The sequence below is a fragment of the Abrus precatorius genome, unplaced genomic scaffold (assembly GCF_003935025.1).
Source record: "Abrus precatorius isolate BTA unplaced genomic scaffold, Abrus_2018 Scaffold7, whole genome shotgun sequence".
Lineage (NCBI taxonomy): Eukaryota > Viridiplantae > Streptophyta > Magnoliopsida > Fabales > Fabaceae > Abrus > Abrus precatorius.
The window spans coordinates 34,431,652-34,446,509 of record NW_020874417.1 but is presented as its reverse complement, the minus strand read 5'-3'; the positions used below and the strand labels follow the sequence as shown (position 1 = coordinate 34,446,509).

Sequence of the window (14,858 nt, the reverse complement as noted above, 5' to 3'; positions counted from 1 at the left end):
TATAAAAGAAATTTTTATTTAAATTAAAAAAATTATATTTTCGTATGACTGATATTTTGAGAATTATTTATATAAAATTTGAGACCATGACCTCACCGAAAGAGAATTATATTTATATATATCACTTAAATCATATTTATATATATTTTACGAATTTTTTAAATTTAAATTGATAACATTAAATTTTATGATTGATAAAAATACAACAAAGATGTGACATGATAACAATTTGTGTGTATTAAATAAAAATGAATGCCCTAAATTAACACTGAGTATTTTTTGCAATTATATAAGTAATAAAATTTTCTCAACAAATGTATAAGTAAAATTATATTTAGAATATATTTTTAAAATTAGCCAACTAAAACCAGCAAAAGAGTATTGAGAAACTGTCTCTGGGCTTCTTCCAAATCCAAACCCAGCAGCTGAAGATGTAGGCAGATGCATAAACAGCCACAAAATCCAAAGATGAAACTTGTTCTCTCTTAACAAACAAAACACCTTTGTGATTGTGAAATGTGAATTAAACGCTCTCTCTCTCTCTCTCTCTCTCTCTCTCTCTTTCATGGCTGAAAAACTGGCTCTCCCTCTTCTCCTCCCAACGCCACCGCCACCCGCAAAGCCCCTCTTTCCTAATCCCAACACTCTACAACACATCATTTTCAATGAAAATTCATCTTCTTCTCCGCCCTCCAACCACCGCCTCTCTTCACAAGGCCACCAAATTCTCCAAACCCTAATCGACCCTTCCTTCGATTCCAACCGCTTCGACGAGGTTTTACCCCACCTATTCGAACAACACACTTCTTCTCCCCTTTCCTGGGACATTCTCGCTATCATTAAGGGTTTAGGGTTTAACAACAAATTCGACCTCGCTCTATCCGTCTTCGACTGGGTTCGAAGTCGCCACGACTGCGTTTCGCTTCTCCATGGTTCTGTTATCGCCGTCATTGTTAGCATTCTCGGTAGAATGGGTAGGGTTTCGCATGCGGCTTCGTTGCTGCACAATTTAGAGTCCGAAGGGGTAGAGATAGACGTGTATGGCTACACTTCTCTGATAACTGCTTATGCTAATAATAAGAGGTACAAGGAAGCTTTGAAGGTTTTTAGCAAGATGAAGGAAGTGGGGTGTGAACCTAACTTAATTACTTTTAATGCTGTTTTGAACGTTTATGGTAAAATGGGCATGCCTTGGACTAAGATTATTGCTCTTGTTCAGGACATGAAAAGCCATGGGCTTGCCCCGGATTTATGCACTTATAATACGCTTATAAGTTGTTGTAGGGCAGGTTCTCTGTATGAAGAAGCTCTTGATATTTTTGAGGAAATCAAGTTGGCGGGGCTTACGCCTGATATGGTTACGTATAATGCGTTGTTGGATGTTTATGGTAAGTCTAGAAGGCCGAAGGAGGCCATGGAGGTGCTGAAACAGATGGAGAGTAATGGTTTTTGTCCTAGCATTGTTACTTACAACTCGTTGATATCGGCTTATGTTAGGGGTGGTTTGTTGGAGGAAGCGATGGAGCTTAAAACCCAAATGGGGGAGAAAGGGATTCGGCCCGATGTTTACACCTACACCACCCTTTTGTCTGGGTTTGTGAATGCTAGAAAACAAGAGTTTGCGATGGAGGCTTTTGAAGAAATGAGAGCAGCAGGCTGCAAACCTAATATATGCACCTTTAATGCACTTATCAAGATGTATGGTGATCGAGGAAAGTTTGAGGAAATGCAGAAAGTTTTTAAGGAAATCAAGGTATGCAAGTGCTCCCCTGATATTGTCACTTGGAATACGCTTTTGGCAGTATTTGGACAAAATGGATTGAACTCTGAAGTATCTGGAGTATTTGAGGAAATGAAGAGAGCTGGGTTCGTGCCCGAGAGGGACACCTTCAACACTCTAATAAGCGCGTATGGCAGGTGTGGTTCATTTGACCAAGCCATGGCTGCTTATAAGAGAATGCTGGAGGCTGGAGTGGCTCCTGGTCTTTCTACCTACAATGCTGTTTTAGCAGTGTTGGCTCGAGGAGGGCTTTGGGAACAATGTGAGAAAGTCCTTGCTGAGATGAAGGATGGTGGATGTAAACCTAATGAAGTAACATACTCTTGTTTGCTCCATGCTTATGTCAATGGTAAAGAGGTTGAAAGGATGAATGCTCTTGCAGAGGAAATATACTCTGGCGCGATTAAAGCCCATGCTGTTCTTTTGAAGACACTTGTTCTAGTAAATAGCAAGGCTTATCTCCTAGCAGAAACAGAACGAGCATTTTTGGAGATTAGGAAGAGGGGAATATCAGCGGACATAACTATTTTGAATGCAATGCTTTCAATTTATGGGAAGAAGAAGATGGTATCCAAAATCAATGAGATTTTGAGCTTTATATACAAGAGTGGATTGACTGTGAGTTTGGCAACTTATAATAGCTTGATGTATATGTACAGCCGCTCCGAAAATTTCCAGAAATCAGAACGAATCTTGAGGGAAATTTTGGAGAAAGGTGTCGATCCTGATATAGTCTCATACAATATAGTTATTTATGCATATTGCAGAAATGGCATGATGGAGGAAGCTAAAAGGATATTTAAAGAAATGAAATATCCTGCTCCTTTTCCTGATGTTGTAACTTACAATACATTTGTAGCAACTTATGCTTCTAACTCAATGTTTGTGGAGGCTATTGATGTAGTTCAGTACATGATCAAACAAGGATGTAAGCCAAATAAGAGTACTTACAACTCCATAGTTGACTGGTACTGTAAGCTCAATTTGCGAGATGAGGCATTCAATTTTGTTCAAACCCTTGGCAACCTTGATCCGCGTGTTTCTGAGGAGGAAAAAAGCAGGTTACTAGAGCGCATAGCAAAGAAATGGTCACAAGTTGACTCATGAATCTCTGGTGGCTTTATTGGAAAGCTTCTTGGATCTCTGGTCACTACCCTTTCATCCATGCTTACCCATGTCGTGTAAAGTTCGGCTAAGGAGGTTGGAATAACCCCAGTGAAGCTAGAACTGGATGTTTTATTCAAAGAAAAAGTCAGCAAAATATTTGCTGAGAGAGATGCATTGAGGTGTGATATTACACAGGATGGCGGGAAATTACAAAGAAGGGGAAGGCGTGTATAGTGAAGTGAAGGGATAAAATGAAGGGGAGAATAAAAAAACACTGTGTATAGTGAAGGCTCTTGGCGCATCAGCCTTCACAGCTGTATGCTCTTGTTTTCTGGATCACCATTAATTGAGGATTTTTCCTGCAGGCACGAGAGCTGTTTTTCTAAAGTTCTTTTTTTTTTTTTTGGTTAATTCGAATTTATTTATTTGTTTGTTTGAAGGCAAAATACGCTAATTTTGTGGTCTAAGACTAAGGAAAGTTGCCCCCGATGAGACCCTAGATATTTGGTAAACATTAATTTCCAAAGTTTTTCTTGACTAGTTTAGTTTAAAGTTAAAAATATTAATTCTTACACTTTTTAGTAAAAAAAATGTGATTTAGATTAATTCATATATATTTTAATGTAATTAATAATTTAACATTAATTTATTAAAATTAATTGTACTCGTTTTCATTTTCCAACGCCGATTTCCATACCGGGGAAGATTGATATGGAAGTCGTGAAACAAAATTCCCAGATGTTGAAAAAAAAAAAAAGCGTAGTTGAGGCTAGAAGCACATTGACTATTGTGCAGAAGATGACGGTTGACTTCTTTTTCACAATTATTTTCAAGAAACCAAAATTTTATATATTATTAAGGTTACACCCCCAATTATACAAATATAAAAAAAGTTGGACACGTTCATACTTTTAAATATGATTTAACTCATTTTAGGAAATAACTATTATTATATTAACTTTCAGGAAAAATTAAAAAAGCGATTATTTCTTTGAAATGCATGCAGATTAGTTTGTTAAGAAATACAAAATTTAACCATACATATCAAGGTATCTCGCTATATCCATTTTTTGGTCAAAATTGCCAGTTTATTCAAGTCATCGTTAAGGCACCCTCATTTCCTAATTTATTTCAATTATTCCAATTTTGGCGTCAATCATGCTTATCAATTCTTATTCATTTTTTTGATAAGGATAACAAAACTGCCAACTCAACGCCCTGTAGGAGGTTGCAGTTTTGACCATTATCCCAAATGGTTATGCTAATAAACGAGTTCCAGCAGAAGAAATGCTATATCTTCCAATAAAATACTCTTATTTATTTCTCTATTACTTAAAAAATAAATGTCTTGAAAATATAAAAGCATTTGAAACATTTTCATCTAGTATTTAGGAGTATTAGGGATTTTAAATTGTTACCTTTTAGCTAGTAAAATATCACCATAACCATCTGGTTCACCTGGTACTAATTATTCATGACGGACATTATTGGGAGACAAATACCATGGCTAACCAATCAATACAAATTTTATTTATCTTTCCAAAGAAAACAAAATTGATATCATCAAACGCCAAAAAAAAAAAAAAAAAAAACAGAGAGGCTTCACAACTATACATATGCATATCTGCACCAGAAAGAATCTGTCAGCAACTCCCAGCTACCATATACCTACGCAGTAATTTGTATGCTTTCTCGAGAATCCCCTTCATTTACCAACAGTATTAATCTTCACCTATAAATAATTTTCACCCCAAATAATGTCAGTGTATGATTCTTTGAAGCAATTTCACTCTTTAGGCAACTGTACCAAGCATACTCTTTTCTGCTTCATCCACATTTAGAGAAAAAATATCAACAGGGGCAGTTGTATAGCCAACAGCAGTTTGCTTAAATCTATTATTAGAGGAGGCCACCTGGTGATCAAGATAGATAACAATTACAGTGATATCATCATGGAAGTGTCGTCTTATTCCTTTGTCAATTTTCTTTATGTCATCGTATCTCATCTCTCTCTTCTTTGCAGCTTCCTGAAGAGCAGCTCTCACTAGTCTCTTGGCAATTCCCTGCAAAGTACCAGAAACATAAATCAAAATTATTGTAAGAATCTACAAGCTCATAATTATATGCAGCAACCAAGTAAAAGAATACACACAGCTCTTGGATATTTGAAAACTATCTGAACGGCTGCTTCATCACTTAGTTGTTCCCAGAGGCCATCTGATGCAAATATCAAGAATAAATCCTCTGACTCAAGCTCCCTAATAATGATTGATGGTTCAGCAGTCATTACAGGACGCTTCAAAGGAACAGGATTTCCAAGTTGCTGAAAAACTGGGTCTCGGTAAAAATCAGGTTTCTTCAAATACACATCACCAATAGATCTTGACACCTGCAGAACCAACACTCTTTAGATCAGCTATCATGTATCTGAAGTGAGACAAACCAGGAGTAACCTCCCTGCACCATTCTGTTACAAGGGAGGCAGGCACATATGGAAGGAAAAAGCAGAAGATCTCTGGTCAGAGGTTTTAACTCCTTAGTTTACGTTTTAACCAATTACAGGAAACCTCAAATTGAATATCACCTTCATGTAAAATGCTAGAAATACATTAAATTTACAATAACCACAGAAGAAGATCAAGAAACATTGGAAGAAGAAACACAAAAAATAGATAAACTGGTTCTACTCAGAGGTGGTGGTAATTGTAAATAACAGCACTAACACGTGAAGAGATTGCCACGACCAGACCCATTTAGCTAGGATGATCATAATAGACACTACTACATCATGGATATATAAACCTTGTATTTATCTATATTCAACATGATGGTTAAAATTAAGCAAAAATTTGTCAAAATGAAAATGATAAATTTGAAATCAGGAAGATAGCAAAGGGCAAAGGTACAGAAAATAACTTTATTATACCTGTATGATGCCCTTAATCCTCCAGACTCCGCGGCTATAAACCACAATGTGTGAATCATCAGGATGGAGAGCTTCAACTTCTCTCCTTACCTCCTCATCAGCTACATTATGATCGGTGGACAAGCGCTCTGCCACCACCGGACAATTTTTGCTCTCTGTATCCCTCCTGCCAAGAACAGCTCTCGAGTCTCCAAGATTGGCTACATACAACACATTATTAGAAATTGCACCAAGAAGGCAACAGGATCCCACGGAAGCAATCTGAGGACTAATAGGCAACGATAGCTTCACCAAATGCAAGAATTCCTCCTCTGTGGCACTAAACGCCTTCTTTATCACCTCCACCGATAACCCCCCTTGTTCGGTGGCAAATTCTGTATCAAAAATCAAGTGAGCACAGTGCTATTCAGTTCGATTTTTTTTTTTTATGTTCCAAAATTGATGCAGCTTGTGTAATTATCCAATCAATTTTAAATGTTTCTTTGTTACAATCCATCTTCCTACTAACGAGTATTATCCGAACAATAAACGAGTAAATCAACGCAAAATATCAATATCTTAATTTCCAAAAATATTCTTAATACTTGGCAAAGAAAGATTATACACACGCGTACTCTTATCTTAAAAACATAAAGGCGTTGAATGTATAACAACAATAATTAAAAAAAAAAAAGTCAAATGAGAAACGATTGAAGTTGATTTGGATCTTAAAGCGATGTTTCCATTCAAAAGAAACAAAGAAATCGCAGCCTAGGCATTCGGCAAACAAGTATAAGGGAAGAGAGAGGGAAATATCATACTCTGCAAATAAGGGAAGAGACGCTTGTTGACGAATCTAGAAGCTTCGGGGCCGCCGTGGCCGTCGTAGACTCCGACGTAAGTGGCGGAGGGGGAGGTGAAGACTTGGCTCTGATCTTCGAGGCTGTAATTGGCTTGAGCGACGGCGATGGAGAAGTCGCCGGAAGCGTGAGGCTTCAAGTCGGTATGCCAGAGAAGGGCGTCGGCGGCGGCCCTTGGTCGTCGGAAGCAACAATCGAAAGGGGCGTAGCACAGACGCAGCATGGTGTAGGAGAGAGCGAGTGTGAGCGCGTGTGATATAAGATGAAACTGAGTTTGGTTTGGGTTTAGGATTAGGTTAGGTACGTATGTATCCGCCGAATGAGAGACAGAAGAAGGAATGGCGCGTTTGGAGGAAGAAAGAGTCTGAATCAACCAAATATTTGTTGGTTCAGTTGACGCGTACCCTTTACTGCTATAATATTAATACATACATTGCATTACCACTTTCTGTTCTGCGCTTTCTTTTCTTTCTTTCTTTCTTTCAAATTGCCCTTTTATTTTCTCCACTCTTTCCCTACTGTTAGTCTTATCATTTACTTTTTCTTGGTGGAGCCAACCCCCTTTCAGATTTCCCAGAGCCACTAATTTAATAGCTTTTCACTTTCTTCTACCATTAATTACTTTGCACTTTTACTCAAACTCGCTTTCTCTCCGCCTAATCATTCATCTCTCATATTTACAGGACATTAATAATAATTTTTATATTAAAATAAAATATTTATATTTAATGTTGCTATTACATTGTATATTTCTGTTTTTCTTTTGTGAATAATCATTATTAATACTTTTTACTTTTTATTTAAAATGTTTATATATATTTTTTAATACAAAATATCCTATATAATTTAAGCTTTTTACATGAAGATACATCATTTTTATTATATGAATCGTTATCTTATAATTTACTCAACATTAAACTTACATTGGATTATATTTTTTTTATTAAATAACTTAATACTTTTTAAGAAATGCTTTTAAAGCTCTGATTTTAGATTATCGAACAATATTTTGAAGTTAAATATTAAAAAAATCATATACTATTATCTTAATTTTTTTATCATAATAGATTGAACTGTAAACTTATTTATTTGTTAAAATATTTAAATTTGTTAGGTTAGACAAAACTTTAGAGTCTTTAATTTGATTAGAGGTGGATTTGTCAGATTATTTAAAAATACGTATGTAATCTTAATTTTTTTTAAAAACTAAACTTGAACTTTATAAATTAATTTATTTTAACTTAATTATTTCCTAATTTTTGGAGCACATGAGTAACGTGTGTAATTAATTAAGTTGTTTATATATATAAATAACACCGATTTAATACTTTTCGTATCATTGGCTAGAAACTATATTTCTTTTGCCAGGTCGTTTAAATTTTCACGTGACATTAAATAATTTGCTTTTTTTTAATTTAATTTAGACAAAACTACATTTTATATTTGAACGTGTTTATTAATAATGACGGTAAAAAGCTACGAGAATTAAAAAATTATAGTATGTAGGGGTAAAAAAATTGCCAAATTATTAAGTAGAATTAAATTAAACCAACTAAAAAGATGGAAGGCTAAATTTGTTTAACATTTTAAATTTACACGTGATTTGGAAAAAATAAAGCCAAAAAAGTAAAAATAAAAGTTAAGGTTTATTTTTTTAAATTATCTGAATAAATGATACTTAAATTTTCTTATGATATAATAAAGTATACATGATATTTAAACAAGGCACAAATACTAGGTTATATTCATCCACCTAGCTGCATCAGAAATGACCAGAGACTGGATTTTTGGGGTTTTTTTTTATATAAACATTACTTATTTTAGATATAAAAAGTAATCATAATTTGTTTTTTTGGAAAATAACGGATATAATCAAAATAAAAATGTAATAGTTTTTAACATTTATTTTAAGTGTATTCAAAGATATAAAATAAAAATCTAGATATAATAATCAGTATCAAAAATAAATTATTTAATGTACTAATAATATTAAATATATTATTTTTAATAAAAATTAATGTTTATTATTATATACACAAGAACACATAAAAAAACATAATAATTTAAAATGATGGAAGTATGTGACAACAAGTGTGGGAAATTCTCTTGTTTGCAATGCAACTCATCATCTACCTTAAAGTACAAGAAATATTTGTTTGCTTTGTTTGTGCAATGAGTGATTAGTGTGACACCATAATGTTAATGCGATTAGCCACTAATTAATGAATTAGGTGTTGACTCGTAGGGTTTTTGGGACCAATCTTCAAGTTCTCGTCTTCGTCCTTAACGCGGAATCAACGTTTGCGTGTGTGATCGAAAATTCCAAAAGACAACCCCGCGTTGAATAAAATGCCTATTTTCCCAAGCCAACATTTTTCCTGTTGAAGATTTTATATAAAAATTAAGATCTTAATGAATATTTAATCAAATTTCTCATTGACTCTATTTTTATTTACTTTTCTTGTAAATTTTTTAAGTAGTAAATAATTTAAAATGAAGTAACGAGACTAAAATGATATAGTTTTGAAACAAAGGGTACTTTTTTCTCTTTGAAAATAATTACAATTTAGAAATTTATCACAGTGTATTTGTTATTTTATTTTTTTAATGTATATTCTTATCTTTTAGTATCTTCATTAAACAAAGCAAGAATAAATAGTGAAATGAAAGTATGATTTACTCAGATACAGTTATATACTTAAAATTAAAAATAATGAATCACTCTTTTCTTATAAAAAAGTTTAACAAATTATTTTAAAATAGAAAGAGGTAGAGAATAGTTTATTTAAAGAAAGATAGGGTAGTCCATATAATAATAATTGGTTAATGCTGAAAGTGAAGTTAAGAAGAGATATTTCCGTAAAAAGGAAAAAGGAGGGACATTTGAACTAAGGAGCTAGTGGATTTCATTTTCCTTTGGTTTAGGCTTAGGGGATTAGGACAAATGGACAATAACAAAAGACCTAACATTCAAGTTTATTTGCCGACAACATTGCATAGGTGTGACACCCAAACATGGGTTTGTAGTTGTTGAGCATGTTACTAATATTTGCTTGTTACCAATTTGAGAATCATAACGATGACTGTGAAGGACAACACAGCATGAAGTACGTGACGCAAGAAGAAAACAAGAAGAATGTGTGGGCAAATTAGATGTGGCCAAATTAACATTCAATAAATTAGATTGCAGTCTTATTCTGCCACATGAATATCAAATTAACATTCAATAAACTAGAGTGCAGATCTGCAAATGGATCCTCTCACTGTGTTTGACATGTGTTTGTGTAAATATGATAACAAACTCCCTCTATCTTTTTTTTTTTTATGTTTAAAACTTTATAAAAAAAAATTAAAAAACTATTGATGTTTTAGATTTTATAAAAATTGATTAGTTCAAATTCTATTGTGTTTTTTTATTAGATTAATTATTTTATCTATTCATCGTCTGTTATTAGATAAGTATTAATTAATCATTAATTTTATGGAATGTCAATAAAAAGTAAATAAAATAAAATTATTAAAGTGTCAAAGAAAAAAAGCAGGAGTAATTTTAAAAAACAGGTGCTAGCAAATACTTCTAGAATTTTTTTTGTTAAAAAAATATTATTAATTCATTTCACTCGTGATTTCTAATGCGTTTTGTGATTCTAAAGTGATTTTAATGTTATTTTTATTTGCAGTTATTTAACTAGTGTCTTATCGGTAGTAATTAGCAAGGCTCTTTTAAAAATAAAAATTTCAAACGTCTCTTACTCTAACGACCAAATAAAAAATTTACTAAAAATTTTATTTATCATTAATTGAATAAATAAATAAATAAATTTTGGAATTTTAAGACAATAAATACTTATATTTTTTATTTATAATTTTGTTAATGTGTGTCTAATAACACACAATAAATAAATAATAACTAATATTTTTTTATGACAAATTATAGTATTTAGCATAATTAATATATTAAATTATGTGATGCTCTTTAATTTTTAACAAAAAATATATTAGTTTATTAAAAACATATTATTAATTATTATTACATACTTTTGAACAGACGTCAACATTTTTTTCTTCCCAATTTTACCATTCACAGGTTCAGTCCACTGGGGGAGCAAGCTGCAGGCCGAAAGCCGCAAGGCACATATTGGGCCTTCGCTCATTTTCTTTACAAAATCTTCATTACAGATAAGAGAGAAAGATACGACCTATAAGAGAGAGAGAGAGAGAGAGAGAGAGAATTGTTGTCGATTTATTTGAAAAAGATAAGAGAGAGAATCGGACGCAGACCCAAAAAATATTCATAATGCTTACTTACAATTTGTAGATTTTTACTCATAAAATGAATTTATAAAATTTTATGATTTTATAACATTTATTCTATTTTATAATTAAAATTTAAATTATTTTCTAAATCTTTTCAGTTAAGTTATATATTAATTTTTCATTGTTAATACTTAGCAATATTATAATAACGTTAATATTTTACTAATCTGTCAAAAACAACACGAGTAAATATTCAAGTTAAACTAAAGTGTGAGTGAGGAATTTGAATTAAGATATATAGGTAGCTACAAAGTAACAGTACAATTATTAAAGTTACTGTACATGCGGATGTGAGTTCAAATCTGAATGCATTCCTTTAAAAAAGATACAGATACGAAGACAAATACTATACTATACTATTCTAACTATGCCTAATTAGTAATTACAAATAGGGATGTGAAACTGACAGCAAGGAGAAAAACTACGTTAAGTTTAAGATAAAACACTAGATTACAAAAAGCCAGCTCCATTACATGATTCACATCCTTCCATACAACCACAGAATAAAAGAAAATCAATCTAGAAACTATTCATCGTCGTTTTGGGGTAAGTTACTATTTACAACTATACATCTTCGACAGTATGGACAGTCTCCACAACAGCGAACCCAGGGATCCAAACATGCAGAGTGAAATTTATGCCCACAAGCCAAACGTATCAGCTCATCTCCATCTATGAAAGATTCCAAGCATATACTACAATCATGCAATACCCCGGACTCCAATTCTATCTCCATGCTGCTAAAAACTTCCTGATGCAAACATTTCAATGCCTCCTGAGTAAGTCCAGGTGGCTTTTTGTTTAGTTCTTGCAACAGCTGGGACCTTCCCATTTGAGAAGCCAAGTCGGTAACTAGAGAGTCCTCGGTTGGAGCTTCATTTGACGATTCGCTTTCTCGATCCTCGCCCATTGAATCTCTACCATAATGCCTGGAGAAACAAAACAAACAAATTTCAAATGGAATGAAAGGGCAATGGCAGGTCATTTTGACAATAATCAAGGATACAACTTTGACTATAACATTAGTTGATGTATTATGATACATCAAACTATGGAAGAAGACCAAAAATATGATATTTAAGAGGCCACTAGAGCAGCATCCCCTTGAGGAGTAAACAAGTTCTATATAATACAAGTATATGCTATGAGAAACTCAACAAAATAAGTACTGCAAAACCACGAGAATTTAAAATTACAAAAAAGACAATACCATGTAATATAGATCATTTGAACGGTACATCAAATGAAATATATTAATCTTTGCTTAAGTGTTGTTTATACTCGATAAAACAATGAAGTAACAAGTTAATGAAAGAATTATCATATTCATAGCTTAGTCATGCATATCAAAAGTTTAGATAATTACTAATCTCACAAAGGATGTAAAGAAGTCATGAATCAATATTAGATAATCAGCTAACGTACTTTAAAGACTTGGGCATCTTAACATAGAGTTTACCATGATCTTAGTGACACAAAGATAATAGATCTTAATTAACGGACAAGTTAACAACTAAGATCATGACTAAGAACAATGGAGACAGGGTAATACAATGCCATCCAATATCCATATGAGTATTTTTAGATGGAGAACTTTGGAGTGAAACGTAAGAAAGGTAAAATGCCTATCCAAGCTATAAAAAGGGTGATAAGAAGGTTATATGATAATGTCTCATTTTAAAAATCTTCATATGCAAAAAAAGTTTACTAAAATGAAAATTAATGCAATATTTTTCTATCATTATACAATAATAACTAACGTACATGATGATAGCTTGCCACGTAATTAAAGAAACATTTGCCAGCTTTGGAGACTAAATGAATCGGATTTGGCCACCATGCCATAAATAAACCAGTTCATATCTTAGCATTTGCATTTCCAACTCAAACTCACCTAAAACACCCACGCTAATATTTAATATAGTCCAAGGCTATCTTTTGTACAAATATAGCAATACTATACATTAAATTAAAGGCATTTAAATGTTTTAAAACAAACCTGTTTCTAGAGATAGGTTCCCCTCTCAACCTCTGAAGGAGTCTTGCCCGTGCAAGAACCACACCTACGGGTAATCTGTCATCGGCATTCACTCCAAGTGTGCCTCTTACGCTTTCTACTGAATCCACACTGTCATTATTTAAGAACGACCGTCGATACCTAACATCAATTCTATCAGACGCACGCTCCTAACAAACACAACACACTCATCAATTTTCACACTGTAATAATTTAACAAGTATTATGAGTAAAATCTTCGAAACTTTCAAGAGCTTCAAGTACAGTGCTTCATCAAATACAGCACTGATAAAAAAAGGGATCCAAAAATAGAAAGAAATAGAATTGGTACCTGGTGGTGACGGAGGCGACGCAAGAGGTAGTGGCGGGGAAGAGAGTCGCCGGCGTGGAGTTCGGGAGCGGGGGAGGAGTGCAACCCTAGATCGAGAGCATTTCGTCCTAATCGATGCCTCCTGATGTGGAATAACTCCGAAGCGCTCGTCATAATCAGCCAAACACGATTCGATGATCCTCTTTCTTTCTGCGTATGAATGCGATGAGAGAGAGAGAGAGGTCAGAGGCAATTGGCAACTTGCAAGTTCAATGAAGAGTAACAGTATCTGCGATTCTTCCCAAATCTATTTCCTTTTTTTCCAAGAAAGTTCGGAGAGGCTAAGAAAAATTGTCCTTAACAAAAAAATGGCCGATTAAAACGAGATATTTTTTTAAAATCGTAATTTGTGACCTTTATGTTTGATTAATTATATTTAAATTATATATATATATATATATAATGATTTTTGTTTTGTTAAATTGAAGGATAAATAAAAGAAAAGAAAAGAAAAATATATCAATTTCTAAATCTAAAAAAAATATTTTCCTTCAAATTATATTATATTATATAAATATTTATAAATTTAACAAGAGTAAATATTTCTATTAGTATCGTGTTGAATTAAATAAAATTTTAAAAAATATTTAATGTAAGAAAAATCAAATAAAATAAAAGAATAATTCTTAAAAATAATTTTAATTTAAAATAAAACTTACATTTAATTTATAAAAATGAATAGTTTGTTTCAGATGCAAAAATGAAAATTAAGGGTTGATAATTACCACGTGATTATCTAAAAATATTTAAATTCATTATTACTTGTGATTATAAATATATAATAACTACTTTTTATTTTTTGCATTGTATTTGTTAAGTAAAAAAATATATTTTATAATTATTAATAAAAGCATAAGACAAGCATTTAAGCTTTACTTATCTTGTTAAGCTGTTTTTGAATCATTTGAGTTAATTTGGAAATTTTTAAAACAAATGTTTGTGTTGGGAGTGTTATATACAAACTTACTTTGAAACATTTCAATTAATTTGGAATCATTTCAATCAATAATCAACCTTATTTTGAATATTGATTTAATTTTACACTTTTATTTTAAAAATTATTTATTTATTTTCTTCAAAACTTAAAATTCATTTTAATAAATTAATTATTCAATATAATATATACATTTAAACTAAAAAAAAACACATTTTTCTTTGAGAAATCACTCGGAAACATATCAAATCCAATTGGGAACATGGTCTCACCTTAGACTAGAGCACTAGGATGAGATTCTGGATTTGTGCGATAATTTTATGATATTAGGATAGGGTGCCTTAGTTTATCACTCTTAATTACTTTGGGCAGTTCAATCAATCTTTCTCGCTGTTTAAGTCAAACCAGAAGAAATTATTCTCTATCTGCACGCCGCGAAAATTAATCTGACACCACTTCATGAATTTGACAATTTTCGAATATTTTACAATGCTTTTAACCACACACAAATAATTCCCACCATTCCTCGTCTATATTTCCTCAACTTTTTATTTCGAGGAGCAGTCAA

General features: G+C 32.5%; 3 protein-coding genes across 3 annotated transcripts; 1 reads left to right on the top strand and 2 right to left on the bottom strand.

Moving 5' to 3' along the window:
- Positions 1-483: 483 nt before the first annotated feature.
- Positions 484-4,450, top strand: LOC113872472 (pentatricopeptide repeat-containing protein At5g02860-like). The gene has a single exon (XM_027510051.1). The coding sequence runs from the start codon at positions 566-568 to the stop codon at positions 2,885-2,887; it is 2,322 nt and encodes a 773-aa protein (XP_027365852.1). The 5' UTR covers positions 484-565; the 3' UTR covers positions 2,888-4,450.
- Positions 4,327-7,123, bottom strand: LOC113872473 (probable protein phosphatase 2C 63). The gene is made up of 4 exons (XM_027510052.1): positions 6,614-7,123; positions 5,814-6,187; positions 5,040-5,276; positions 4,327-4,950 (listed from the first exon to the last, which is right to left on the bottom strand). The coding sequence occupies exons 1-4, from the start codon at positions 6,873-6,875 to the stop codon at positions 4,681-4,683; spliced, it is 1,143 nt and encodes a 380-aa protein (XP_027365853.1). The 5' UTR covers positions 6,876-7,123; the 3' UTR covers positions 4,327-4,680.
- Positions 7,124-11,165: 4,042 nt separating this feature from the next.
- Positions 11,166-13,655, bottom strand: LOC113873096 (probable E3 ubiquitin-protein ligase RHY1A). The gene is made up of 3 exons (XM_027511076.1): positions 13,318-13,655; positions 12,969-13,156; positions 11,166-11,898 (listed from the first exon to the last, which is right to left on the bottom strand). Exons 1-3 carry the CDS (start codon positions 13,468-13,470, stop codon positions 11,496-11,498), a joined length of 744 nt encoding a protein of 247 aa, XP_027366877.1. The 5' UTR covers positions 13,471-13,655; the 3' UTR covers positions 11,166-11,495.
- Positions 13,656-14,858: the final 1,203 nt, after the last annotated feature.

Excerpts from the sequence above, each read along its gene's own strand:
- LOC113872472 (XM_027510051.1), top strand. The coding sequence starts at position 566 with ATGGCTGAAAAACTGGCTCTCCCTCTTCTCCTCCCAACGCCACCGCCA.
- LOC113872473 (XM_027510052.1), bottom strand. The coding sequence starts at position 6,875 with ATGCTGCGTCTGTGCTACGCCCCTTTCGATTGTTGCTTCCGACGACCA. Across the intron at positions 5,277-5,813 it reads GGATTAAGGGCATCATACAG|GTGTCAAGATCTATTGGTGA; the intron begins GTATAATAAAGT and ends TTGGTTCTGCAG. Across the intron at positions 4,951-5,039 it reads TTTTCAAATATCCAAGAGCT|GGAATTGCCAAGAGACTAGT; the intron begins GTGTGTATTCTT and ends GGTACTTTGCAG.
- LOC113873096 (XM_027511076.1), bottom strand. The coding sequence starts at position 13,470 with ATGACGAGCGCTTCGGAGTTATTCCACATCAGGAGGCATCGATTAGGA. Across the intron at positions 13,157-13,317 it reads GTCGCCTCCGTCACCACCAG|GAGCGTGCGTCTGATAGAAT; the intron begins GTACCAATTCTA and ends TGTGTTTGTTAG. Across the intron at positions 11,899-12,968 it reads GAACCTATCTCTAGAAACAG|GCATTATGGTAGAGATTCAA; the intron begins GTTTGTTTTAAA and ends TTGTTTCTCCAG.